The 27,225-nt window shown below is 42.9% G+C and overlaps 4 protein-coding genes across 5 annotated transcripts; 3 read left to right on the top strand and 1 right to left on the bottom strand.

The window, feature by feature from the left end:
• Positions 1-286: 286 nt before the first annotated feature.
• Positions 287-13,382, top strand: snrnp200 (small nuclear ribonucleoprotein 200 (U5)). The gene is made up of 44 exons (XM_070903700.1): positions 287-520; positions 762-925; positions 1,562-1,733; positions 1,842-2,034; positions 2,190-2,245; positions 2,365-2,463; positions 2,595-2,747; positions 2,845-2,944; positions 3,035-3,171; positions 3,263-3,340; positions 3,497-3,670; positions 3,806-3,943; positions 4,059-4,214; positions 4,330-4,500; positions 4,618-4,811; positions 4,925-5,048; positions 5,137-5,286; positions 5,380-5,622; positions 5,725-5,913; positions 6,016-6,213; positions 6,337-6,489; positions 6,592-6,672; positions 7,030-7,113; positions 7,371-7,477; positions 7,572-7,690; positions 7,776-7,930; positions 8,014-8,203; positions 8,299-8,472; positions 8,651-8,811; positions 8,916-9,143; positions 9,237-9,428; positions 9,559-9,737; positions 9,840-9,991; positions 10,080-10,188; positions 10,290-10,398; positions 10,533-10,722; positions 10,835-10,999; positions 11,137-11,258; positions 11,368-11,511; positions 11,607-11,783; positions 11,890-12,050; positions 12,259-12,340; positions 12,436-12,528; positions 12,635-13,382. The coding sequence occupies exons 1-44, from the start codon at positions 476-478 to the stop codon at positions 12,782-12,784; spliced, it is 6,411 nt and encodes a 2,136-aa protein (XP_070759801.1). The 5' UTR covers positions 287-475; the 3' UTR covers positions 12,785-13,382.
• Positions 13,383-13,427: 45 nt separating this feature from the next.
• On the bottom strand, positions 13,428-16,807 carry ciao1 (cytosolic iron-sulfur assembly component 1). 2 transcript variants are annotated; one of them, XM_070904496.1, is made up of 7 exons: positions 16,408-16,807; positions 15,631-15,779; positions 15,437-15,548; positions 15,231-15,319; positions 14,954-15,155; positions 14,355-14,424; positions 13,428-13,883 (listed from the first exon to the last, which is right to left on the bottom strand). In XM_070904496.1, exons 1-7 carry the CDS (start codon positions 16,544-16,546, stop codon positions 13,649-13,651), a joined length of 996 nt encoding a protein of 331 aa, XP_070760597.1. In that variant the 5' UTR covers positions 16,547-16,807; the 3' UTR covers positions 13,428-13,648. The 2 variants fall into 2 exon arrangements, with proteins under 2 accessions (XP_070760597.1, XP_070760599.1); XM_070904498.1 differs by having other exon boundaries at positions 14,355-14,421.
• Positions 16,808-17,359: 552 nt separating this feature from the next.
• On the top strand, positions 17,360-19,809 carry tmem127 (transmembrane protein 127). The gene is made up of 3 exons (XM_070904551.1): positions 17,360-17,989; positions 18,078-18,242; positions 18,350-19,809. Exons 1-3 carry the CDS (start codon positions 17,746-17,748, stop codon positions 18,658-18,660), a joined length of 720 nt encoding a protein of 239 aa, XP_070760652.1. The 5' UTR covers positions 17,360-17,745; the 3' UTR covers positions 18,661-19,809.
• A 772-nt stretch (positions 19,810-20,581) lies between these two features.
• gatd3l (glutamine amidotransferase class 1 domain containing 3, like) lies at positions 20,582-25,278 on the top strand. The gene is made up of 7 exons (XM_070904742.1): positions 20,582-20,698; positions 20,789-20,841; positions 20,938-21,051; positions 21,173-21,304; positions 21,427-21,519; positions 24,777-24,942; positions 25,073-25,278. Exons 1-7 carry the CDS (start codon positions 20,582-20,584, stop codon positions 25,205-25,207), a joined length of 810 nt encoding a protein of 269 aa, XP_070760843.1. The 3' UTR covers positions 25,208-25,278.
• The last annotated feature ends 1,947 nt before the right edge of the window (positions 25,279-27,225 follow it).

Genomic DNA, 27,225 nt, shown 5'->3' with positions numbered 1-27,225 from the left:
TGTCAATAATGAATAATGATGGCTTTAGTATAATTACGTAATGAATAGGCTATGGGGGGGATGCCAATTAGTAATTAATTCGAAGCCATGTTGATTTTGTTTCCTGTAAATACTCTATTATGGACACAGGCAATTTAAAAACTGAAAGAACGCTGTAATAGACACACCCTGTAGGGGGCGCTACTTGTGTTCGCGCTTTGGACCTGGCTTAACCTTTGACACCGGAAAAGGAAAACAGCGGCTTGTTGTGCGCTCGTGTTAGCACTGCTTTTGTAACGTATGGGAGACGCACTTTCTTGTATGAAACTCGGACATTTTGAAAACAATCTCATGCTACAAATCCAAACACTGCGCCGATGATCACAGCGTTTCCATAAAAAGGCAGAGTTAAGTCAACTCTGTGGATGTTTTGAGTCAGCGGGCTGGTTCACGTTGATTGAAAGTGCGGTAAAAGCTAAAAGAGTGAACTCGCACCATGGCGGATGTTACTGCCCGTAGTCTGCAGTACGAGTACAAAGCGGTGAGTAACCTACTGAGCATGTTTTAGCGAAACCTGTGTACACCGAAATATATGAAGTAGCGTTAGTGTATCTCTTGCGACGTTTAATACGCTGTTATGAATCTAACAAACGCTATATGGTTTTCATTCATGCTACTCCTTGTTTAGCTAGCCATTGAGCTAACTAGCAGTTAGCCTAGCTGGAGCAATGCAGACTGACGTACTGACTGACCACTTTGTCCTTTTATATTGAACTTGTTAGAACTCCAACTTGGTGTTACAAGCTGATCGCTCTCTGATCGACCGCACACGGAGAGATGAGCCCACCGGAGAGGTACTGTCCCTGGTGGGAAAGCTGGAGGGGACCAAGATGGGCGACAAGTCTCAGAGGACCAAACCTCAGAAGCTGGAGGAGAGACGAGACAAGTCAGTACTGTCAACAACATCTTTTATTGTCTTTGTCTTTGTCAAGCTAAAGCAACATGCTGATGTTTGTACAATCTTTAGTCTGTCTAGACATTGCCGCCACATGTACTCTCGTTTATGGATTGTTAAGTGTTTTCCTACATTTTCTACATGTGCAGTGGTTTCACTTCATGTCTGTCAGGTATCAACTTGCAGAGACTAGAAGTTTATTGGAGATGATAGTTAGCAATTCACCTCAGTGAATATTTAGCCTCGTGTCCTTGTTTTTTAAATGTTTGTAAGTGTCATTTTTGTTCCAAAAAGAATAGCCAAAGTAATCATATCCAAAAATTAATTGCAAAACAATGATAGCCATTTGCCAGCCAATATCAAATACTGAAATTCTAGCCAATTCATGATCACATCAAACCCAGGAAACTTTTCAAAACAATATGCACTTTCATTTACATTACCACAAGATTGTCTGCCACAAGAATGTTTTCCTGGAAGAAAAGCATAAATCTGTGCTTTGCTTTGAAAAATATTGCAAAGCAAAAAGATGATTGTATAATCCTTTTAATATACTATGTTGTTCTGGTGTCCGTTGAGTAGCACTACCCTTAATCCTTTTCATTTTCTCTTGTTCTGTCTATACAGGAGGCGAAAACGAGATGAGGACAGGCACGATATCAACAAAATGAAAGGCTTTACCCTTCTGTCTGAAGGCATCGATGAAATGGTGGGCATCGTGTACAAGCCTAAAACCAAAGAAACCAGAGAGACCTATGAAGTGTTGCTTAGCTTCATCCATGCTGCTTTGGGAGATCAGGTCAGAAAACACTTAAACACCTGTTTTTGTGTAAATGTCAGCTTGTGTTTTTCATCGATGACCAGCGCCTGAGGCTTTTATTGACCTGGTTATCATATCTTCTTGCAGCCGTGTGATATTCTGTGTGGAGCAGCTGATGAAGTGTTAGCAGTGTTGAAGAATGATAAAATGAGAGATAAGGAAAGGCGGCGTGAAGTAGAACAGCTTCTTGGACCCGCTGATGACACGCGCTACCATGTGTTGGTTAATTTGGGCAAAAAGATCACAGACTATGGAGGAGACAAGGACTTACAGAATATGGGTAAGTCCACCATAGATAACTGTAGTATTGTTTATTATTAGTAAGTTAACGGACACGTACGGTATTTATTTACAGTAGGATCCACTGTTTTATTGGGAGTCATGTTTTCCATGAAAATATTCTTGCGATTGCTGACTGCTATCTCTCCTTTGCAGATGACAACATCGATGAAACGTACGGCGTGAATGTCCAGTTTGAATCTGATGAGGAGGTGAGGGCTTTTTGCATTTTCTTTAAGAATTGCAACCCTGAAGTTATCTCTGATTTGTAGCTCCAAGCTCCTATTTTAAGTAGGTTGTGTCACCGATTTTCCTTTTCCTTGTTATTTAGGAGGGGGATGAAGACCAGTTTGGAGAGGTACGAGACGAACACTCAGATGAAGACAGCGAAGGAGAGGAGGCTGGTGTGGGCTGTGCTCTTTCAGCCAACGTAAGTGCAACATCTGAATCAATATCTGTTCTGAATTAAGCCTGTATATCTACAAGGACAATTGTTTCTTTATTATTATCATTATTTCACACAACACTGCACTACAAGTTAATGAATGACTCTTCATTTAGCTCGGTGCCACAGGCGATGTGATGACTGTGAAGAAAAAAGATTTACATCCTCGAGACATCGATGCCTTCTGGCTCCAGCGTCAGCTCAGCCGTTTCTATGATGATGCCATTGTCTCCCAAAAGAAAGCTGATGAAGTCTTAGAAATCCTCAAGGTATGTCTGACATGTTGTCTGTTGTGAGGTTTTTATTTAGCACATATACACGTATATTTTTCAGACTAGCTCATCCATTTCTCTCTGTGTTCCACAGACTGCCAGCGATGACAGAGAATGTGAGAACCAGCTGGTGTTGCTGCTGGGCTTCAACACCTTTGATTTCATCAAGATCCTCCGTCAGCATCGTCGCATGAGTATGTCAGAGGTGTAGAGTGATGCTTCAGGTTATTGGATCTTGTACCTATTTTGAATATGTTAATCATTTTCTTTCTTCTGACTTACAGTTCAGTATTGTACCATGCTGGCAAGCGCGCAGAGTGAGGCAGAAAAGGAACGGATCATAGGAAAGATGGAGTCTGATCAGGAACTGTCCAAGATTCTTTACCAGCTGCAAGAGACGGAGAAGGAGGATATTATTCGGGTAAACCTCTTAAAATTATGCAAGAAACTGCTTAAATATCTTTTTCTTTAGTCTGTGAAAATCTGTTATTCATGTGCTTTTGTATTCTTAGGAGGAGCGATCTCGCAGGGAGAGGGTGAGGAAGTCCCGTGTAGATGACATGGAAGCAATGGACATTGACCATGGAGAGGTAAATAATGTAACTGTTCACATCTCAACTGCCCATCATGCTAGCAGGTTAGCTACCTATGGTATTTTAACTATAAGCTAACCTAGGATTACTACATTGGGTTAGTAAAATTGCATCAGTGACACGTTACAATCATACATTCTTCTTATCCTACAGTCAGTGGCCCCTCGACAGTTGCTAGACCTTGAGGACCTGACCTTCACACAGGGAAGCCATTTCATGGCAAACAAGCGTTGCCAGCTGCCAGACGGCTCATTTCGTAAACAGCGCAAAGGTTATGAAGAAGTCCATGTGCCTGCCCTCAAACCCAAGGCCTTTGCTGACGATGAGGTTTGTTAGTTGTTTGTCTCATTATGGCAAAATGTGTCACTGTACAACTGTGCAGCAACTAATGCAAAAGTTTCAGTGATGAGCAGTGTATAGACGTGTTCGTGTCCTACATTGAGCATATTATTGTCTCATCAGGTGCTTGTTGCCATTGAGAAGTTGCCCAAGTATGCACAGGCTGGATTTGAAGGCTTCAAAACCCTGAACCGCATCCAGAGCAAGCTGTTCAAGACAACCATGGAGACAGATGAGAACCTGCTAGTGTGTGCACCTACGGTAAGCAAACTTTGTCAAAGCCTTGTGTTTTTAAGTGTATTTTATCCTATAATTTGTTATTCTTTGTTCATGAAAAATAAGACAAAACGCACTCAACTATTCTGTGTGCACACAGGGAGCTGGTAAGACCAATGTTGCTTTGATGGCAATGCTGAGAGAAATCGGAAAGCACATCAACCTGGATGGAACCATCAATGTGGACGACTTCAAAATCATCTACATTGCACCCATGCGCTCACTAGTACAGGAGATGGTGGGAAGTTTTAGTAAGGTGAGCCCAGAGATTTGTATATATACAGCTCTACATGTAACAGTTGTTTCATCAACAATTAATTTCAGTGGCTGTGTGATTTTAGTGATTTACTTACTTTCTTCCTTTTTCCCAGCGCTTGGCAAGTTATGGCATCACAGTGTCTGAGCTGACAGGAGATCACCAGCTCTGCAAAGAGGAGATAAACGCCACTCAAATCATTGTCTGCACCCCTGAGAAATGGGACATCATCACCCGTAAAGGTGGAGAGCGTACCTACACCCAACTAGTGCGGCTCATTATCATTGTAAGTGCTGTTAATGTTTTGACGAAGGGTTCTGTCGTAAAGCACACAGAGTCTGATTTTGTGTGCAGCTGATTCGACATAAAATGCTCATGATAACAAAGTGAACGTGTTGTGCAGGATGAAATCCACCTGCTGCATGATGACCGTGGACCCGTGTTGGAATCTCTGGTGGCAAGGACCATCCGCAATGTGGAGCTGACTCAGGAGGACGTGCGTCTGCTGGGTCTCAGTGCCACACTGCCCAACTACGAGGATGTGGCTACCTGCCTGCGTGTTGATCCTGCCAAGGGGCTCTTCTACTTCGACAACAGGTATGCTGTTCCGAGAAAATAATCCTCTTTTGTTCACTTGTTTGCTGCATATACTTTGTTGTTTGTACTTTTTGCACATTCATCTCTGATAACTGCATTCTGTTTCTCCGTAGTTTCCGCCCTGTGCCCCTGGAGCAGACTTATGTTGGCATCACAGAGAAGAAGGCCATCAAGCGTTTCCAGATCATGAATGAGATTGTCTATGAAAAGATAATGGAGCATGCTGGAAAGAACCAGGTGAGTCCTGTCGGACTTGTTCCCGAGTGACCTAAATTACTGAATTAGCACTGATCTACAACTCCTGACGTTCTCCTGTCTCCATCAGGTGCTGGTGTTTGTCCACTCCAGGAAGGAGACGGGAAAAACCGCCAGGGCCATAAGAGACATGTGTTTGGAGAAGGACACACTGGGTCTGTTCCTCAGAGAGGGTTCAGCATCCACTGAAGTGTTGAGAACTGAGGCAGAGCAGTGCAAGGTGAGCTAACGCCACTAACCTGAAACCTCACTACAACAAAATAAGAAGTTTTTTTTAGTGCTGTTTGACTTACTCCTGAACTTTCTTATCCAGAACCTCGAGCTGAAGGATTTGCTGCCTTATGGCTTCGCGATCCACCATGCTGGTATGACCAGAGTGGACCGTACGCTGGTTGAAGATCTGTTTGCTGATCGACACATCCAGGTTCTGGTGTCCACGGCTACTCTGGCTTGGGGTGTCAACCTGCCGGCACACACTGTCATCATCAAAGGCACTCAGGTGTACAGCCCAGAGAAAGGCAGGTGGACTGAGCTCGGAGCCCTGGACATTTTACAGGTTAGTCTTTGCTGGCTGAATACTAAACTGCAGCAAAAAGTGCCTTCGTGTTAGCACTGCTTTTGTAACAGTAACAACTCGATAAAATATGTCCTTTTTCAGATGCTTGGTCGAGCCGGCCGTCCTCAGTACGACACCAAGGGAGAGGGAATCCTGATCACGTCCCATGGAGAGCTGCAGTACTATCTGTCCCTGCTCAACCAGCAGCTGCCCATTGAGAGTCAGATGGTGGGCAAGCTGCCTGACATGCTCAATGCTGAGATAGTACTGGGCAACGTACAGACTGTTAAGGTTAGTGGTATGTGAAGACACATGATCAAATGTGTAAGGAGCTGATGAAATATTCTTACTTCTTTTGCAATTTCTGTAAATTTCATATGTCTGGTGTGTCAGGACGCTGTGAACTGGCTCGGCTACACCTACCTGTATGTGCGCATGCTCCGCAACCCCACCCTGTATGGTGTCTCCCATGACGACCGGAGTTCAGACCCCCTGCTGGAGAGACGCAGGACGGACCTGGTGCACACAGCAGCCAATGTCCTGGACAAGAACAGCCTTGTGAAATATGACAAGAGGACCGGCAGCTTCCAGGTACATCTATCAATTATCATCTCTTATTTCTCTTTTTTTTAAATGACAATGCTGTTGAATTAGCAATAAGTTGGAATTTTAAGATTTTTAATGGTTGACTTTTTTTTATCTCTTTACATGAAGGTTACAGACCTGGGACGCATTGCCAGTCACTTCTACATCACTCACGACTCCATTCAAACGTACAACCAGCTGCTGAAGCCCACTCTCAGTGAGATTGAGCTCTTCAGGGTCTTTTCACTTTCCTCAGAGTTCAGGAACATCACTGTGAGAGAGGTACGTTGTCTCCAGGCAGTCGTGGTTGTTCAGTCATAACCCCCAACGAAACTTCATTTAACATGATGAATTTAAATGCTGACACACGATTATGTCTTTTAGGAGGAGAAGCTGGAGCTGCAGAAGCTGCTGGAAAGAGTTCCTATTCCTGTGAAGGAAAGCATCGAGGAGCCCAGCGCTAAGGTAGCATTCATAACCAGTGATCAGTTTATAAAAATTACATTGTCGGCAACCAAAATAGAGACATTCCTAGTTCCAAGAATGTAGGACAATGTGGTTGACTTGAGATGCGATGTGTTCTTGCTGTCTTCTCACATCTGTCTCCAGATTAGTTAACATTCATCAAATCGAAGTGAAGCCTTTTATTTGAATGTTTCAGACAGTCTTACTTTGCTTGGCTCAGTCAGCCATTATGTAAGGTGGCTTCTAGATGATGGTCATGGCTCTGTTTGTTTTTCTGGTGTGCAGATTAAGTGTCTGTTTGTTTAAATATAATTAAATCCCAATTTTAAAAAACATTCTTGTGTCTTATCCTTTCAGATCAATGTGCTGCTCCAGGCGTACATCTCTCAGCTCAAACTGGAGGGCTTTGCTCTCATGGCCGACATGGTGTATGTTACACAGGTACGCCAGAACCTACTCTCATTATTGTTTTGGTCAACTTTTTATTTTTCCTCTCAGAATTGCAGTTTTCAGACACAGCATTTTTTTGTCCTGTGACAACATTACATAGCCTGATATGATGGAAAGAACAGTTTTATATTGGTTTCCTGAAAATGTTAACTGTCCGTTAATACTTTTCCATTCAAAAGTCAGTTTTTGTTTTTGTTCTTGAAATGAAGTTGTCATGACATTCATTTTATTCATTTATTTTGTTTCAGAGTGCTGGAAGGTTAATGCGGGCCATATTTGAGATTGTACTCAACAGAGGCTGGGCTCAACTGACAGACAAGACCATGAATCTTTGCAAGATGATTGACAAGAGAATGTAAGTCTGTAACTCTTTCCCCTCCAAAATAGGCCACGCTGTGCTTTGTTTGCCAAGGCAGGCCGCTGATACTCTGTATCCCTGTTCTCCACAGGTGGCAGTCGATGTCTCCGCTGCGACAGTTCAAGAAGCTGCCAGAGGAAGTGATCAAGAAGATCGAGAAGAAAAACTTCCCCTTTGAGCGTCTCTATGACCTCAACCACAATGAGATTGGTGAGTTTTCCTCCCCCACAACACGCTCACTGAATTCCCTCCTCAGCCCGGAGACTAATTAGAGGTCATGTGTTTCATTTTTCAGGTGAGCTGATCCGAATGCCAAAAATGGGAAAGACCATCCACAAATACGTCCACCAGTTCCCCAAACTGGACCTGGCTGTCCATCTGCAGCCCATCACCCGCTCTACACTGAAAGTGGAGCTCACCATCACGCCCGACTTCCAGTGGGATGACAAGGTCAGTAGTTAGAGCCGTGATGGGCTTCACCTAAACTGTCTCTGTCTCTTAGCCTCTTGACACCCATTCTTTTTCCCACTTAGATTCATGCAACATCTGAGGCTTTCTGGATCCTGGTTGAGGATGTGGACAGTGAGGTCATCCTCCACCACGAGTACTTCCTGCTCAAAGCCAAGTACGCCCAGGACGAACACCTTGTGACTTTCTTTGTCCCTGTGTTCGAGCCTCTGCCGCCACAGTACTTCATCCGTGTGGTCTCAGACAGATGGCTCTGTAAGTAACATTAGTTATAGAATTCAGAAGATGTTTATGTATGTGTTTATGCATTTCAACTAACTGCTTTACTTTTTCTGTTTCTTTTTTTTCAGCCTGTGAGACTCAGCTTCCAGTATCCTTCCGTCACCTGATCCTACCAGAGAAGTACCCCCCACCCACTGAGCTGCTGGATCTGCAGCCGCTGCCTGTCACTGCTCTCAGGAACTCTGCCTTTGAGGCTCTCTACCAGAACAAGTTCCCCTTCTTCAACCCCATCCAGACACAAGGTACAGAACGAGAGAATACACGACATACAGAATACATTTCCATCACTGTTTAATCAGAAGTTAGCTTTCTGCCTGGGTGTGTTCCATTTTCGGTTCTTCTGGTGAAAGAGTGCTCAGAGACTCACAGTCCATTGTCCTTTGTTTTCTTGACTTAGCTGTATTGTTTCTGTCCCTCTAGTGTTCAACGCGGTGTACAACAGTGATGACAATGTGTTTGTTGGAGCTCCCACCGGCAGTGGAAAGACCATCTGTGCTGAGTTTGCTATTCTGAGGATGCTGCTGCACAACGCAGAAGGTCGCTGTGTCTACATCACCCCAATGGAAGCACTGGCTGAACAGGTATGACGTCGTTCAGAAGTTGGATGGGAAAAGTAAGCAATTCTAGTTTTGATATAAGCACACTTCCAACATAATTGATAATTATGTACATCTCTGTCTCTCAGGTGTTTATCGACTGGCACCAGAAGTTCCAGGACATCCTGAACAAAAAAGTGGTGCTGCTGACGGGAGAAACCAGCACAGATCTGAAGCTCTTGGGAAAAGGTGACATCATTGTCAGTACCCCTGACAAATGGGACATCCTGTCCCGTCGCTGGAAACAGAGGAAGAATGTGCAGAACGTCAGCCTTTTTGTTGTGGATGAGACACACCTCATTGGAGGAGAAAATGGGGTAAGAACACAATACTGCTTTTCAGTGATTTCATGTCATACACATTAGGTGGGTAATGGTCATCATGTTAATGTCCCTCGTGTCTTTTCATAGCCTGTGTTGGAGGTCATCTGCTCCAGGATGAGGTACATCTCCTCCCAGATTGAGCGTCCCATCCGCATCGTGGCCCTCAGCTCGTCTTTGTCCAACGCCAAAGACGTGGCCCACTGGCTGGGCTGCAGCACCACGGCCACATTCAACTTCCACCCCAACGTCAGACCTGTGCCCCTGGAGCTGCACATCCAGGTGTGTGAACAGTGTGCTAGTCACCAAAAAGAGGGATTTGTCATTTCTGAAAATGCAAATGTATCAGATCATGAAGACATAAACTGCTGTCAGGTTCCTGATTTGCTTTTAACCTTTCTGGTCTGTTTAGGGCTTCAATGTGAGTCACACTCAGACTCGCCTGCTGTCCATGGCTAAGCCAGTGTATCATGCCATCATGAAGCACTCTCCCTCCAAGCCGGCCGTGGTGTTCGTCCCGTCCCGCAGACAGACTCGCCTCACAGCCATCGACATCCTCACTTTCTGTGCTGCCGATGTGGTTCCTCAGAGGTCAGTCACCACAGAGAGATCATACCTGTAGATGAGGAATAGACTGTGACAGTCCTGATGTTGCCATTACATCTTGAAATGTCAATGTTTGTCTCTCTGTAGGTTCTTGCATTGCACTGAGAAAGACCTTGCTCCATTCCTGAACAAAATAAATGACTCAACTCTGAAAGAGACTCTGGCCAACGGCGTGGGCTACTTGCACGAGGGCCTGTCTGCAACTGAGCGCAAAATAGTGGAGCAGCTCTTCAACTCAGGTATGACTCACTCCTGCTCTGTACTTTCGGCTTGGTCTGTGTACGTTCAGGACTAAATCATTATTTTTGGTTCCTCTCCTTTTTACAGGTGCTGTGCAGGTGGTGGTGTCCTCTCGTTCACTCTGCTGGGGCATCAACATCTCTGCACACCTCGTCATTGTCATGGACACCCAGTACTACAATGGCAAAATCCATGCGTAAGGCCCCCACTAATTTGATGCTGTCATTAAGGTGTGTACTGTAAATAAAATGTATTGTGTTAGTGACATTCTCCTCCCGTTTTCCCTCTTTCTCTCAGATATGTGGACTATCCCATATATGACGTCCTCCAGATGGTGGGCAAGGCGAACAGACCCATGCTAGATGATGAGGGACGCTGTGTCATCATGTGTCAGGGCTCCAAGAAGGTAGAAAGACCGCTGTTGTTTGAGTCTTGTTTGGTTTTGAAAACCGTGACATGGAATAAAGCAATGACTGTACCACAGGGTTAGGGTTAGGGTTAGTTTACAAACATACAGTTTCTTTTTCTTTGTCTTGACAGGACTTCTTCAAGAAGTTCCTGTATGAGCCGCTGCCAGTGGAGTCTCACCTGGACCACTGCCTCCACGACCACTTCAATGCTGAGATTGTCACCAAGACTGTGGAGAACAAGCAGGACGCCGTGGACTACCTGACGTGGACATTCCTCTACCGCCGTATGACCCAGAATCCCAACTACTACAACCTGCAAGGTGAGTCTCATCCTGTTGGTTTTAAAAGCAAGAATAAATATGATTTCACTAACACCGGATCCGATGTTGGGAACAGCTTATAAATGTCAAGTTCTGTGTTTTACCTCGTCAGGCATGTCCCATCGTCACCTGTCAGACCACCTGTCTGAGCTGGTGGAGCACACGTTGCATGACCTGGAGCAGTCCAAGTGCATCAGCATAGAGGACGAGATGGATGTAGCGCCGCTCAACTTGGGCATGATTGCTGCCTACTACTACATCAACTACACCACCATCGGTTTGTGCCATTACAACTGTCGTATCACACTCACTGTTAGCATCGCCTGATTATCAAGCCTATCATAGATCCTTTATGTATGAAAAACTGAGCTGACTTCACACATGACTGACTTGGTGTCTGGTTGCGTTCGGCAGAGTTGTTCAGCATGTCCCTGAATGCCAAGACAAAGATCCGTGGGTTAATTGAGATCATCTCCAATGCTGCCGAGTACAAGAACATTCCCATTCGACATCACGAGGACGCACTTCTCCGACAGGTAATCAAACAGCGCTGGCCATTTTTTGCACCTCACAGTAACATTAACACATCTCTACCAGGCCACCATGTTGAGACTGATTGTGTTGGAACTTATTTTTGTGTTTCAGTTGGCACAGAAAGTGCCCCACAAACTGAACAACCCCAAGTTCAACGATCCCCATGTGAAGACCAACCTGCTGCTGCAAGCCCACCTCTCCAGGATGCAGCTCAGTGCTGAGCTGCAGTCGGACACAGAGGACATCCTCAGCAAGGTACAGATTAATGGTGATTTTGGGAACTGGGAATGAACTGTCAAAGTGTGTGCGTGCATGCGTGTGTGTATTAACCCACTTTGCTGTGTTTGTAGGCGGTTCGTCTGATCCAGGCCTGCGTTGATGTGCTGTCCAGTAACGGCTGGCTGAGTCCTGCGCTGGCAGCTATGGAGCTGGCCCAGATGGTCACCCAGGCAATGTGGTCCAAGGACTCTTACCTCAAACAGCTGCCCTTCTTCACCTCAGAGCACATCAAGCGCTGCACAGACAAGGTACATCAATGTGTTCTTGTTACACTAAATACGCTTCATAAAAATCGATCGCTCTTGCTTCAATACTAGTGGACATGGATCATCTTATCCCCGCTCTTTTCATCAGGGTGTGGAGAGTATCTTTGACATCATGGAGATGGAGGATGAAGACAGAACTGCCCTGCTGCAGCTCTCAGACGTCCAGATGGCCGACGTGGCTCGCTTCTGTAACCGCTACCCCAACATTGAGCTGAGCTACGAAGTGGCAGAAAAGGACAACATCAAGAGGTGTATATATAGATTCTGTGGGCAGCACTGGATGCAGTAATGTCTGAATGAATACATAAATCAAGTCATAATGTTGCAAAGGAGACATACTAAAGTTAAACAGCTGCGTGACAAAGATAATTATGTCTATTTTATTATTATTTTTATTTTCATCACATATTGTTATTTTTAGCAAATGTTGACGTATGTTTCCATGTTTTCTTCACAGTGGCAGTCCAGTTCTGGTTCAGGTTCAGCTGGAGAGGGAGGAGGAGGTGACTGGGCCTGTGATTGCTCCACTCTTCCCCCAGGTAAATGACATGCTTGTTATTTCCAAGAGTCTGATGATGTTAATTTTCTCATGGACATGTAATGACTGTTTTGTAAATATTTCTCATTGTTACAGAAACGTGAGGAGGGCTGGTGGGTGGTGATCGGTGACCCCAAGTCTAACAGCCTCATCTCCATCAAGAGACTCACTCTTCAGCAGAAAGCAAAGGTGAGTTGAGTCATCCACTGCATATATTCTATATGACCAAAGCAAAAGCTCTTTAAACCAACAGAGGCCTCACTTTGTTTTGCCCTTATGCCCACCCCCCACTCAGGTCAAGCTGGACTTTGTTGCACCAGCGATGGGCGTTCATAACTACACCCTGTACTTCATGAGTGATGCGTACATGGGTTGTGACCAGGAGTACAAGTTCAGCACAGATGTGAAGGAGGCCGACAGCGATGGAGACAGTGACTCAGACTAATTAGGAACGTGATTATTGCCGTCACCTGCGTTTTGTTTTATATGAAGAGGGATCAGTAGGTGTTTGTTTTGTTTTTTACTGTAGATATTCAACCTGATTCATGTCCCTTGACTTTGCCTGTAAGCATGTCATTATCATCCCTGTCATTTTATTCAGTATACAGTTGTTCCTCAGTCCATATCACCTCAATGATGTACACCAGTCCAGAATTATAGTGTACAGGATCTGTTTACAGTCAATATAATCAGACAGGTATTTCAGATACACGACAAACTCTGCTGTAGTGAACAGTTGCTACTGAAGCCCCAATCTGAGTGTATGAAGTACGTAAAACTTTGTACTTACTGATTCAGTCAAACTTACTGAGTCAGTTTTAAGTCTGACTGAAATTTGATAAACAATTAAAGATTTAAAAAAAAAAAACACATTAAGTTTGTGATGGTAAGCTCTTATTCAAGATTGGGTCTTTTAATACTAAAGAGAACTGTCCGGTTATATTTTTGGACTATAATTGTTGTTGTGAAATCAAATTCTTGGACTGGTCTAAATGTTTTTAGAATGATGTGCTGTCTGGAATGTTTTTTTGCAATAAAGAGAAACCACATAATTGTTTTTATTTATTTATTTATATAAACATGGAACATCAATAAATTCTTAATTGAGCAGTTATAAAGAAATATGAAGACTCAAAGCACAAGATGCACTGAAGCATTATCAGTTTAGAAGACATGAAACCATAACGTCAAGCTGAATCCTGCCGAGCTGTCAAAAGCTGTAAAAGTTGAATGAACAACATCATGTGCGGTGACCTCAGGACTCGCAATAACTTTTTGTTCAGTGAGAGGCCATTATATTGATCAGCATTCAGTCTTCCTCTTGGAACCTCCAGATGGCGATATCTCCGTCATCGCTGCAGGAGGCCAGGAGTCCCTCCTCCTTCGGGTTCCAGGCAACACAGTTGACGTCCTGGCTGTGAGCTTTGGCCGCCTGAGCAGCCAGCGAGAACACCGGCTGGTCTGGATCGGCCGTTTCATCCTCCTTAAACACTCGCACTACATCATCACCGCAGGCGGTTGCCATGGCACCAGTCAGCCGACACCTGAGCAAAGACAAATGTTCTGTGTTTGTTCTAACAAGATGGCAAATTCAGGTGCATGCAGACCTGTGAAGATCACGATGCATTTTGTCAAAATGGTAACATCAAATTGAGCTGACGATCAAGTAACCTGAATGAATGTGTCATGTAATTCTTTCTTGCACACAAAGTGCAACTGACGCTGGTGTGAGGGGTAAAAATATTTTTTTAAATAAATAGCTGTATAGATATGTTTTTATCTATGTGTCATTTTACCCCCTGCACCAATACAAAGGATGGCTGTGTATGTTTACCCTCAAATGGCACATTTTCCCTGAGTTTAACCAGATTCCACCTGTAATATGGAAAAATAGATGTATAGAGATAGCATTAATGATGAGCTGAATGATTCACAGATCTCACCAAACTGAGGGGACAAACATGGCTGAGAGTACATTGTATTTATACAATATATGAAAATGAGATGGGTCTTACCAGGCGACGTCATACACTGCTCGTCCATGGTACCCAGAAAGAGTGCAAACACACTTCCAGGACAAGTCTCCTGTTTAATGAGCAGAGCAGAAAAAAAGCTTAAGATAAAATAGTCCACAAGTCCTTCTTCTCCACACTGTTGTAATTGTCATCTACTTTTTCATTTGCCTTGACAAAAACATGCAGTACATTTAATTACCAACAAATTAACCGCAAATGATTTTAGTCATCCAAAATAACAGCTCTGTTGCAATAATGTAGACATTTCCCAATTCATCTGTTCACGCGGAAGCTGACAACAAACTGGCACAGCTTGAGACCTTTCTGATATAAAAAAAAAGCGACTACGTTGTATAAATCAATTCAAGTATGTGACTGATATTGAATGATGTCTCCAATCGCATGCAGCTTCTCTACTTGTTAGTCTTAAAGAGCTAACTATGATCTTTGCCTGCTGAAGTGCTTTTTGTTGGTAGCATTTTCATCAATAATTAAATTGACATGAAATTACATCTAGTTTAGTCATTAATTGGATAAAACATTTTGATTAATGACTTGCTTTATGGCAAGACTGATGCTGTCCACCACTAACTACTCACCCTGTCCACTTTCATTCGGATACTCCTTCCAAATCTTCACGGTGCGGTCATCGCTGCAGGAGGCCAGCCTCTGTCCAGCTCCATCAAAAGACAAACCCCAAACTGTGGATGTGTGTCCTTGCAAGGTGGCCCGGCACTCCCAGTCATCATCCTCTTCCTTGTAAATACACACGTTGTTGTCGTAGCTGGCTGAAGCCAGGAGCTGTACAAACACAGGGTGAATACATAGTCAGATAATGATGCAACAGACTGAGAAATCATTCAGAGTGTGACCTACCTCCTGGGTCGGGTGCCACACTACATGCTTGACATCTTGTGTGTGAGAGTTTACAACGGTAACACACTCGTACTCGTCTTCTTCATCCACTGTGAAACATAAAGGGAAAGAGATCATTTCCACAAACGAGCGAAGAAGCAAAGATGAGTGGGTTTTTCTGTCATGAATTGGATTCACGCGGTGACACACTGCAGTTCAACACAAACCTTCCCAGACCCAGACACTCTTGTCTCGGCTACATGTTGCCAGCAGATTCCCTGAAGGTGCCCACGCCACGCATTTGACCTCATTTTCATGTCCTTCCAACACAGTCAAACTCTAGAAGACAAGGTAAAACTCAGGGTACAATCTACAAAAAATGTACAGTATATATAAGTGACCATTAAACATCTCATCTAACCTCAAAATCATTGTTCTTCTTTTTCCAGATGCAGGTGGTTGCATCAAAGCTGGCAGAGGCCAGATAATTCCCACACGGAGACCACGCCACTTTCCTCACAGTGCGCTGGTGTCCATCCTGAAGCACACTCTTACATATCCAAGAGTCACCTAAAGAAGAGACGGGCAAGTAGGTTGTCAGCCATCAGAGATTTGATCACATTGTTTATACTGAGGTAGCTGTCACATCTAAGAAATGGTTTCTCTGTTTAATTTCCAGAAAATGTACTATATCGTGAAATAAATTACACACCTAACCATTTTAACTTACATACCCAAAAATGAAGACGTGCTTTGATTGTAATCCCCCTAAATAACACATCGATCTCTCAAAAGAACTAGATCCCACTCACATTTAAACTACTCACACACTAGATGTCACAAATGGGAAATGGAAGTGAAGATGATCTACTCTGATTGAAAGTGTTTTCGCTACTGTGATCTAGTAAAAAGGATGACAGGAACATTAATCATCATATTCATTGGACTTCTTTGACATGAGAGGGAACTCAGGGTGTGATGACAAACTAGGAAGAAGTCGTGTAACTCTATAAATGCAAAAAATAACTGAAGCATTAAGGTTACTTCTTAAAAGGTCCAAGAAGACTCTAAATCTTGTCACTATCAGATGTTAAGGGTTGTTCTATCGTTATAATGTTATCTGCCCATTAGCCGAATCAGTAGAAAAGCGGTTCTGTGAGGTAAGTCTGTCATTCAGTTCATTATGTTGGCAGCTCACCTTCTTGTCCCCATATCCGGATGGCCTTGTCTCCGCCGCATGAGGCCAGCAGCGTCCCAGTCGGGCTCCAGCTGACGAACCAGCACCGGGAGTCCGGGTGTGCGCTCAGTCTATGGACCAGGGACAAAGCCTCCTTCATGTCTGAGCTGGTGAAATATTGAAGTCTCGGAGCCGCTGTCACTCCTGTCTCCTGTCCGTTAACGTTACCGCTGACGGTTAACTGACGCAAGTAAAATCCGTTAACAAACTCCACGACGCACAGTAACAACCCGCGCAAACAAGCGGTGCTACTGTCCCAAACAACAGCAATGTGTCAACTTTAACGGGAATTGAGGAAAATGAATGTATTTGCACCAAAGAACAAAGTACCAAAGTTCACAAAAACAACCATGCAGGAAGTGCCGCCATCTTTGTTCGTCAGATGATTTACGCGATGCATTGTGGGTTTTCTTTGTCATTTCCTTTTTGTTTTGTAAATATATTATACTAAATATGCTCTATAACTACTGCTATAATACAGTACGGTTTGTTTTTGGTTTTTGTTGGGGTTTTTTCAAAAAAGCCGAGCTCCGACACTAAGCAGCCACAGGATGTGGCTGTGGATATGGATTATCTATCCAGCTGCAACCATACAGACTTGCACCTGAGCTGGCCACAGCTGAAGGTGAGTCCACTCGAGCTGTGGTCACAACCAGCCGCGGTCTACTGCATGCGTAATGTAGAATGCCATATTTACTTAGCTGTGTGTTTTGAGGTGTCACCAGTAGGTGGAAGCACTGATCGCCACTCGCCTATTGATGCCACGAAGAAGAATGGTTTGAACAAGGAAGTCGATATTTTACAGGAAGCCTGCGTAAGCTGCCTTTTGTTTTGTTATGTCTTTGTTTTTCTGTACTAAATTGATGGTCATTTTTCATCAGGGTAGGTAGCTAGATTAGGTAACAGATTATAGTTTATCTAATTTGTTTCTATTTAGTTTATTTTTTTATGACAGTTGGCGACATTTGGCATTAGCCGTGAGCTAGCTTCACACGCTAACAACAGAGCTAACAGGCCTGAAGGCCATCTGTCCATTGTCTGCCCGTCAGTCAGATACTTGTTCTGTTTATATCAAGGAGCTAATTTTAAGGCCAAACGTCGCTTGGAAACATTATTTACCACAGTGAACAAAGCGTCAGGACTGCTGTCATCCGTTCATCACCCAGGCAACGTCAGCTGTAACGTTACCGGCTAACAGTTTTTACTCTGGTCAGTTGGCTGACCTTACTAAAGGATCAGTGCAATCCCATACTGACAGTAAAGGGAAACCAACATTACAACAGACGTTGAGGAGATTGGATGACCATGTATGCCCCGCCGGGTTCTACTGTCCCTGGAGGTCGGAGGAGGAGAGGGGGCACCTCCCTGCCCAAGCAGCCGGAGCGTAGCCTGGTGTCGGCTCTGCCCGGAGCCCTGTCCATCACAGCGCTGTGCACGGCTCTGGCGGAACCGGCCTGGCTCCGGGTCCACGGAGGCACCTGTCCGAGACAAGAGCTGGGGGTGGCAGATGTCCTGGGGTACATTGACCCCAAGCTTCTGGACGGTGAGGACCAGCACATGCCCATTAACACCTGCAGCAGAGATTAATCTGGGAGCTCACTCATGCTTTATGATGTCTCTGTGTCCCTCAGATTACTGTGTGAACCCACAGACCATCTTGCTGCTGAGGGTGATTGCTGCCTTCTGTTTCCTGGGCATCCTGTGCAGTCTGACTGCTTTCCTCTTGGATGTGTTTGGACCCAAGCACCCTGCGCTGAAGATCACACGCAGATATGCATTTGCACATATTCTCACAGGTATTAATCTGTCATACTGGAATTCTTTTCAAGTCCTTTCATTTATTTTTTAGAAAAGACAGTTTCTCATGTTTTACTACTTCATTGTTTTCTCTTTCTCTCATCAGTGTTGCAGTGTGCCACAGTCATAGGCTTCTGCTACTGGGCCTCGGAGCTCATCTTGTCCCTACAGCAGCAACACAAAAAGTACCACGGCTCCCTCATATACGTCACTTTTGCCATCAGCTTCTACCTGGTGGCAGGGGCTGGCGGAGCCTCTATCCTCGCCACAGCTGCAAACCTCCTGCGCCACTACCCCACCGAGGAGGAGGAGCAGGCTTTAGAGCTGCTCTCGGAGATGGAGGACAGCAGTGAAACTTTTCCTGCTGATTATGACATTGCCAATCAGTTTCAGCCACCACCTGCCTACACGCCCTAATGCCGCCAGACTGGCTTTGTTAACACACGCTTCTCTCTCAGCACGGCTATTGGCTTGATGAGCAAATCCCACTCTTTATCAAATGGATATCTTCGCAAATACTCTCTATAATGAACACAGCGTGCACAGTTAGTGCACAAACTCCTTTACTGACAGTGCTTGGGTGCATGAAAGCTTTCTTTAGTGGTGGCAGAAATTTAGGAGATGATTCTTACTTTCACCACTGAAGTTGTTAGTGATTTGCATGTAAATGGCTTTTAGGATTTGGTGGGTACATGTGAAGCAAACTAAACTGCAAGGAGTGCTCAACAAGCAGCCACAGCTTGATCAGTGCCAATTATTGAAGCTGGGCTGTCGGCAGATTGTCAGCGGTTGTATTGCTCTTGGTTGGACGTGTACGGAGCTTTGTTAAGCATCATTTTGATGTGATTTTTGATAAGCTTGCCATGGGTATGATTTTATTTTACAGATCCATCAAAAATGAAGACATACACTGAGAAGTTTGTTTTAGACATTTCTTTTATATAAAATATCAAATTGACCTTATTTATTATTTAGCTGTCTGTGCTGTGTCTTACTTTCTTTCTCTTTACTTTGTAGACATCTGTCACTGGTTTAGTCTTATTTAATCACGTCTGTACTTGAAATCACACAAGAAAAAACTGGCCTTTTGTGGCGTTTTTAAAAAAACGATCATGACGTGTGTTGCGTGTCGAGAACCAGCAGCCACGGAGAAATTGAGAAACATGTCTTTATGTTTCACAGTAAGTGACATTTAGTAACAGGAACCTCACTGCATAAGGATGGTTGTGTCATGTTTCTTGTATTTGATTTAAAAAAAAAAAAAAAAAAAAATGTTTGTACTTCGTGATTACCACACGTGGCAGTTTGAGTATGTGTTTTCTATGCATGAGTTCTGTCGTGTGCAAATTTTAAACCTCCAGGCAGAATTTTAAGAGAACATCCCACATAAGGTGCCAGCTGAGGCTTAAAATTGTGATTGATGTGGTGACTCTAGTTGGTTGTGTATTGTTCTGTTTACTCCGTTTCTGCTTTTTGTTCCTCAAACTGTCGCTATACTTTCATCACCCGTATGTAAATAATGATTGTTTATACATAAAAAGTGGTCATAATAAAATAAATGCCATATTTTGCCTCACGTTTATCATCTGTAACGTGAAACTGAATCTTGGGTCCTCCACTAATTACAACTGTCTTCCACCAAGTGCAGCCTATAGAGCTGTAGTTTTGATTGAACAGTATATTGACTTTGACACTTCAGTCTGACCGGGGTATTTCCGGGTTTACTGTCTAGACGTGGTATATGCAACCTGGCATTACAGTGAGTAAGAGCCTTAAAACGTAATAGACTTTAAAGGGCATGCAGTATGCCTTGTACTGTATAAAGGCATCCACTGCTAAAATACAGTAAGATGCATTTTCAAAAACTGCACCCGGATGCATGAGTGTTGTGTAAAAGTTCTTATCGTTATAACCTAACACCATATTTTGAAAGACATTTTGCATTGTCTCTGCAGGTGTCTCCATCTGGATGCCATGCTAAGAGCTAAATTCTAAATGGGTCAAGATATTTCATGGGTTAAAGCACTACATGTTTAGATTACTCTCCAAAGCTGAAGTGTCACTTGGTGGCCAAATGACTTAAGTTAATCAGATGAATAAACAAGGTATTAATAGAGAAGTGTGTTCAAGAGGGGAATAGGTCACTCAAGGCAAAGAAGCGATGGCTCTTCTCAGAAAGTAGAGCTTACGTGGTAACGTCACTTGGACACACTCTGATGGTATATATACAGAGCGTCTCTGCAAGTTCAATATTACAACCATCAAAAGTCTATACAGGCTCAGTGGAAAACTGTTAAGTCACATTTTCCTCCTGCAACACTGAGATTGAAGCTAAATCATGCTGGCAACCAGGACCTTGCTGTCAAAACAAACACTGGCTGCTCTTTCTCGCCAGCCTGCCTGCTTTGTTCACCACAGTGACTATGGCAACTGGGGAAACACCAATATTGCGGTGGTAAGTGAAACATATCAATATCAGTGGAGAAAAGTAGACAAATTATTAGTGTGGGCGTCATTGAGATCTGCGAATCTCAATGTATTCCAGGTTTTCTCAGGATGTGGCTGGTGGGATGGGACTGATGTCCATGAGGGAGTATAGTGAGTATCACTCCTGCTGAGCTCAGGACAGGAATTTCACACCATTGCATCAACATATCGCCATGCAGAGATAGTAACTCACAACTCTGTCTTCAGCACCATGTACCACCTGAGCCGTAACGGCGCTCGCTTCCAGATGTTTGCTCCAAATCAGCAGCAGATGCATGTGATGGACCACATGAGGAAGCAGCCTGCCTCTGGCGAGAACCGGTAGGCTTGTCAGGAAACACTTTCGGATGGACCAGGGTCTTATTTAACGTTGCATGTTTATACACCTGACTTGACTAATTCCAGAAGATAGTATTTATGATTATTTCTGGCCGTTACATAGGAACATGATGATGGAGTCGGCTCGATTCAGTCATGGGCAAGGAATGACTCAAATGCAAGACCTGTCCAAGCTGGATGTCAACAGCTTTGATGCTGTCATCTTTCCTGGAGGCCACGGCGTCACCAAGAATCTGTGAGGACTAAAGAAATATGGCATGATCACTTTGAGATTGTGTAGCGTAAAATGAGATACAATACAAGCCTGCATGATGAAGATGGAACACTAATATTATCATATAACTCTCAATTCTTTAGATCCTCTTTTGTGAAGGATGGCAAAGACTGCAAGCTGCATAATGATGTGGAAAGGGTGCTTAAAGATTTCCACCGTTCACGCAAGCCTATTGGGTATGTATTATTTGGTCACTATTCAATCTATCAGTACTAAGGGAGCAACTCTAATAACTCTACTTATGTACACTCAAAAGGTTAAAGTATGAGGGCAGCAGTGTGGGACATTTGCTGTACAATCACTTAAAATTCACATCCAAGTATGAGGCAAAATTGCAGACAGTCACTGGTTCGTACCACACTTTAAATCAGATGACATAAGATTGCATTAGACTAGATAAATACATGAGACTTAAATGATCCCTGTAATGGAATTGGGACGTTGGAGCAGCTGTAGAAAGGAAAAAAGTAAATGAAAAGACAATGAATACTGAGCTGCTTATAGATGCTGATAAATAAATAGAAATAAAACATCTTTGTTGACAAATCTTGCATAAAAATGTTGCAGAACATGTTATGACGTTTAGATAAAATAGATCCTATTATTGGCAGATGTTGTTGCTATTATTATTATTATCATTATTATTATTATAATATATACAATAAAATATTCACTAAAAAATGCCAAAAAAGGCAAATCTGAAAACGGAATAAAAATCTACATTAAATAACTGAAGAAAAAGCCACGAAATAAATCAAATTAAAGAAAAAAAAACCTCAGCTTAAGTTTGTAAAAATGTGCTTTTGTAAAAATGTGCTTTATGAACTGTCTCACGCAAGTTGATGCACCATTTAAGAGGCTGTCTGGCGAAAGTCTTCACTTCTGCTCTCACTGATCACAGCAGGAAGAGCAGGTGTGTTGAAAGCCCTCTTTACTCTCTAAAGAGGAACGTTGGCAACGTGAGTCAGACAGTCAGACAAGGCAAATCCTGGGTTAAAGCAGGCAGGACAGAGTGAAGGCACAATACAGTATGTGATCCGGTAGAGAGTGACTCCTGATCCCTTGGCTACTACGCTGGCACCGGGTTGGCACACGTGGACTGACGGGGTGACGGGGTCAGGTGAGGGGACAGGTGCAGAATGGCAGGGCTGAGATGACTGGAGATGCGGGATTACGGGAATTAAAGGGTGGAGTTGGAGGCAGAGAAGGAGGGAGAAGAGGATGAAGCAGCTGTCACCATGACAACACAGGGTTAAAAGATCTGTTGAGTTTTGACCTGGAGCCAGCCTTCATTTAAAGGATAATACCAGTGTAATCCTTCCTATTGCCATTAAGGCCTGTAAAGAGTTTGAGCCAGTAAAGGTAATTTTATCTCAAATGAAAATGCAAAATACAATTATTCTAATTACAAGTGATAATAAAGGCCATGAAGAGATGTGCAAAGTGAGCATTGCTGTGTACTGTAGGAGTCAGTAACAGTGTGATTCACATGTTGCTGTTGCAGACAGGAGGATCAGTGCTCTCAGACTCGCCCCCTTCTATTGTTCTGTCTTGTCTGAGCTGTAATTGTTGTCTTGAAATTTGTCAAACTGATCTGTCGACAAAACAAGCGGAGTATAAATTTAGACCATCTATCTCAAAGCAATAATTTAGCCCCCTGGCGGCAAACTTGAACACTTCTCTACAGCACAAACCCTCCAGCTGCCACTCCTCACCTCGTGTGTTTCCTCTGATTTCATCAGTGTTCCTCTCCTGCTTGATTAAGGAGTGTAAAAGACAAAATGTTAATCAGTTGGACGCGTCCTCACCTCAAAATCCATCTGAAGTAAGCAAGGCTTATCAAACTGAATCCAGCAGCAACATTCACCTTTAAAATGTTGTCTGCTAGCTTCACATAGCCTGCTTTGTTTTTAATATTTTTGGCGAGTTGTAATTCACTTTGCAACATGCAACACAGAGGCATGTTGGCTCACAGGGTCAGATATCGTGTGTGGCATTGGAAAGATGCACTTTGTTGATAAATGACAGAGTCCAGTGGGAGGAAATGTTCAGGGCCTGTGAGGCGCCGCAGGCAGACAATTAAAACTGCTCTTCATTATCAGACTGCACTGAGTTTAGCAGACCTTTGCATACTCTGTCAACAGAACAGAACAGAACAGTGTCAGTGGCCCATTTACTGTAAAATGTTAACGGAATAGAGAGTGCAGACTGGGGTACAGTGTCTTTGAATGAGCAGCAACTGTGAAGTCAGTATAATCTTTAATTCCAAAAACAAAATAAGGTCCAGTTACAGCCGTTTAGAGAAGACATTTTGACATGTCACAGTAGGACAAACACAGGTGTAAATAATTACATTAATTATGGCTGAATTCCATTTAGCTGCATACAGTTCTGGTGTTGGTCATGCTGCCTCACTGTCACTCTGTCATGACTTACTGGGAGCCCCAGTTAATGTTACTAGTAATACTTGTGCTTTTCCTACTACGGCCAAAATTCAAAGAAAAAGAAAAAGAAGATTTCAACTGCAGCAAAATCTACACCATTGCCTTATGTAGACTTCAGGTTGTTACTGTACTGTTGTATACAAGATATCTTCAATAAATACTAAGTATAAGCATAAAATAGCACCTGCATTTCTTTAAAGAAACAGCCCACACACACTTTGGCTGGTTAGACCCCTGCACAGGTTCAAGTTGGGATGGGCTGTGCAGGGAATAATGTGAGTTCACCAAACTACATGTCTTCACTCTCCCCCCCCATGTTTCCTGTCTGTTTCTGCTGTCACCTACCAAATGAAAATAACAGGAGAATGAGAGATCAGTCAAGTCTGATCTGTACACACCCACACTGTCCTGAGAGGAGGTCCAGACCTGTGTGGATGGAGCATACTGTGGGTGTGTGGGGGCTTTAAATAACACGTTGTTACATCAGATGTCTAAGATTACTGGTTGATATTTAGCAAGTCATTTAATGTGAGTGGAAAGGGGATTAAAGTTAATTAAGTTCATGCTAGCATCACCTCTAGGTCCATGTTGTGTCCTTTGCCAGGGAAACAGTGGTCATGTCAAGCAGCAGGTATAATTAGTGGGATCCTACTGACTTAAACTACACTGGAAATTAAGTTTAAGTCTGTGGGGTCCCAGTTAAACTTCACAAATTGTTCAAGTGTCGTCTTTTTTTGGGAAAATGGTGATAATAAACAGCTGACAATCTGTAATCTTGCCTCATACTCATCTTCTGGTCAGTAATGCTGAGCTTCACACTGCTGTCCCAGTGCTTTATGCTCCGAGATCCTCTCTTTTTCAGGCTTTGAGTCTCCTCTGTCTGATACTGGTAAGGCAATTATTCTCACTCCCTGATCAGTCCCGTCTCTTAATCTTGACTTAATAAAAACCTCAACTGGCTGTCTGCTGACTGTCTGCCCCTGTTTCAGACTGGCCAGCATGGCTCCTCTGCTGGCCTGCCGCGTGCTGCCTGGCATCGAGGTGACTATGGGCTATGAGCGGGACGACAGCACTCGCTGGGGGAACTGGCCCAACACAAACATGGTGCAGGCTGTGAAGAGCATGGGCGCTCGCCACAATGGTCGTGAGCCATATATATCCTTTCAGAGGTCTCTTTTTTACTTGCATTGTTAGTTGTTAGCTACATTTACACCGATTTATGTTCCTTTTGTTGTTGGTTTTGTTCTGAAATAACTCCTGCTTTGGCCTTAACCCGTTCTTTTACGAAGCCTGTGTGGATGAGAAGAACAAAGTGGTCAGCACCCCTTCCTTCATGTGGGAAACAGACTATCACTACCACTATATATTTGATGGTATTGGAAATATGGTCAAACATGTCATGCGTATGTCAACCAAGTGATGTGACATTTTAAGTCTGGAAAAAGAGAAATAGAAGAAGTTGGTGTTGATGTACAACATACACCTCTGTATTGTGATGAATTCTTACCTGAAACAATATAAATGCTTTAGTTAAAGAGCAAATGGCTTGTCGTGTGTAATTGTTGGTACTATAGTAGGTGAGCCCAATTATCTGTATGAGTCCAGAGAACATCTGAGCATATATAAGATATAGGATATAAGATATATATATATATATATATATATATATATATATATATATATATATATATATATATATATATATATCTTACTCATGTCAGGCAGGGAGGAATTCATTGTCCTCACAGTGACACATCTGTGTAACAGTCAACCAAAACACAGTTGAAAGCCCACCTCTGTATTTGATCAGGCTAACACTGACCTTGTAAAGGGTCAGCAGTTTAATAACAATTGCCTCTGATCCTTTGTCAGTTTTGCAGGCGCATTACAACTTTGGGATGATGAAAAAATAGGATGTACAAACCAATATATGCTTTTTAGGCTCATTTAGGCTAAACCAATGAGAATATACACCTTGTGTGTACTGTAGACACACTGTACTTCCCATTATTGTTCTTTTAATATCACTGACTAAAAGTCCATGAACATTTTAAGATGTTAAATCTCTCCCCCAAATCCTTGAAATCAACAGTGACACCTGTGACTCACCTTCCTCCAGAAGGATTACTCAGTACTTGCAGTATGTTAAAATACGGGAGATTTAAGGATGGGGTGCAATAGAGCCACGCTCGAGGTGTGGAGAGGATGGCTTAACCAGATTTAAGTAGACTTGACAGGTGATTAAAGATGTGGCCCTCCCTGTTAACGCGCTGATTTCATTAAGTTAAAGAACAACCGTGCTCACTGTCAATGAAAAATCAGCTCATTCTCTGGTACATTCAGAATAAAACAATTTATTCATTACCAACATATAAAAATGACAAAAACAAACAGGTGGCAAGATATAAAAATTTCCAGTTTGTACAAAACTTTCAAAACCATCATCAGAAATGCATACTCACTCCATATGAAGATTTCCATCGGGGTTATTTAAGTAAATATAGTACAAATCTTGACTCTTCCAAAAGTGTAGCTACAAAGATATTCTTTAAATCTCTGTTTGTCGTAAAAAAACAGCTTTTGTTATTTTTCAGTAGAAAAAACAAAGAAAAAAAGTAGGCTAATGGGCAGAAAATTCATGACAGACTTGCAATTCAAATACAGAATCACAAGTAGATAAAATATTCACAGTGTTGCCTTCACATCAATGATGTGAATTGTAAACATTGTTGCATATTATAACTCGCCTTAATAAATATACAGATATACTCATCATGTGAGCAAAACTTAAGAAAAGAAAAAGGTAAAACTTTTCAATTTTTAATCCTCTGATCAGTTTTGTTTGATTGTAGCTTGTCAGCTCAAACCTTTCATGGTAAAAAAAAATAAGGCAAAAGTAATTTTCCCTGTGTTTCTTATCAAGTTTTACTGTGTTTACTGTCATCTAATCGCAGAGGCAAGGTTCAACCGATTCAGGTGGAGTAAAGTAGCATTTTCTCATCTGATGAAATGATGAAGTGGACTATACAATACAACAGCAGGGTTCATTCACATTAAGGTACATATAAACATTTGTACATTTTGAACAAATCCTGGGAGGCTATTTTAAGTGATCTGATGAATAAAGTCTCAACAGGGGAACGTTATTGTGACAGATAATATGTATAAAACAGGAAATGAGTTCAGGGAACCAACAGGAAAATCACAATGGCAAATAACAAACAAATTCTTCTTTTAAATACAGTAAATTATTGTTTTAAGTAAAAAAGTTAGATATCCTGAAGTACAAAAATCAGTTGCCTAATCAAGTGATCTTTAAGTACTATTATTGAAGTACTTTTGTCATATTCAGAGGGAGATGGTGATTGAAATGCTTCGAGCACTGTTTGATAGGCAACACAGGTAACATTACAGATACAGACTTTCCCACAAACAGAT

This window comes from Enoplosus armatus, chromosome 4 (assembly GCF_043641665.1).
Source record: "Enoplosus armatus isolate fEnoArm2 chromosome 4, fEnoArm2.hap1, whole genome shotgun sequence".
NCBI classification, from domain to species: domain Eukaryota; kingdom Metazoa; phylum Chordata; class Actinopteri; order Centrarchiformes; family Enoplosidae; genus Enoplosus; species Enoplosus armatus.
Note: the sequence above shows the minus strand (reverse complement) of the source record. Positions and strands in the feature narration are given on the sequence as shown.

Bases quoted from the DNA above. Each gene is read 5' to 3' on its own strand.
- snrnp200 (XM_070903700.1), top strand. From the start codon at position 476: ATGGCGGATGTTACTGCCCGTAGTCTGCAGTACGAGTACAAAGCG. The intron at 926-1,561 runs GTCAGTACTGTC...CTGTCTATACAG, and splicing joins CTGGAGGAGAGACGAGACAA to GAGGCGAAAACGAGATGAGG. The intron at 8,473-8,650 runs GTACAGAACGAG...CTGTCCCTCTAG, and splicing joins CAACCCCATCCAGACACAAG to TGTTCAACGCGGTGTACAAC.
- gatd3l (XM_070904742.1), top strand. From the start codon at position 20,582: ATGCTGGCAACCAGGACCTTGCTGTCAAAACAAACACTGGCTGCTCTT. The intron at 20,699-20,788 runs GTAAGTGAAACA...AATGTATTCCAG, and splicing joins GAAACACCAATATTGCGGTG to GTTTTCTCAGGATGTGGCTG. The intron at 21,052-21,172 runs GTAGGCTTGTCA...GCCGTTACATAG, and splicing joins CCTGCCTCTGGCGAGAACCG to GAACATGATGATGGAGTCGG.
- tmem127 (XM_070904551.1), top strand. From the start codon at position 17,746: ATGACCATGTATGCCCCGCCGGGTTCTACTGTCCCTGGAGGTCGGAGG. The intron at 17,990-18,077 runs GTGAGGACCAGC...TGTGTCCCTCAG, and splicing joins TGACCCCAAGCTTCTGGACG to ATTACTGTGTGAACCCACAG. The intron at 18,243-18,349 runs GTATTAATCTGT...TTCTCTCATCAG, and splicing joins ATTTGCACATATTCTCACAG to TGTTGCAGTGTGCCACAGTC.
- ciao1 (XM_070904496.1), bottom strand. From the start codon at position 16,546: ATGAAGGAGGCTTTGTCCCTGGTCCATAGACTGAGCGCACACCCGGAC. The intron at 15,320-15,436 runs GTTTGTGTTGAA...TATGTTTCACAG, and splicing joins GAGTGTCTGGGTCTGGGAAG to TGGATGAAGAAGACGAGTAC. The intron at 15,156-15,230 runs GTAGGTCACACT...GTGTTTGTACAG, and splicing joins TGTGGCACCCGACCCAGGAG to CTCCTGGCTTCAGCCAGCTA.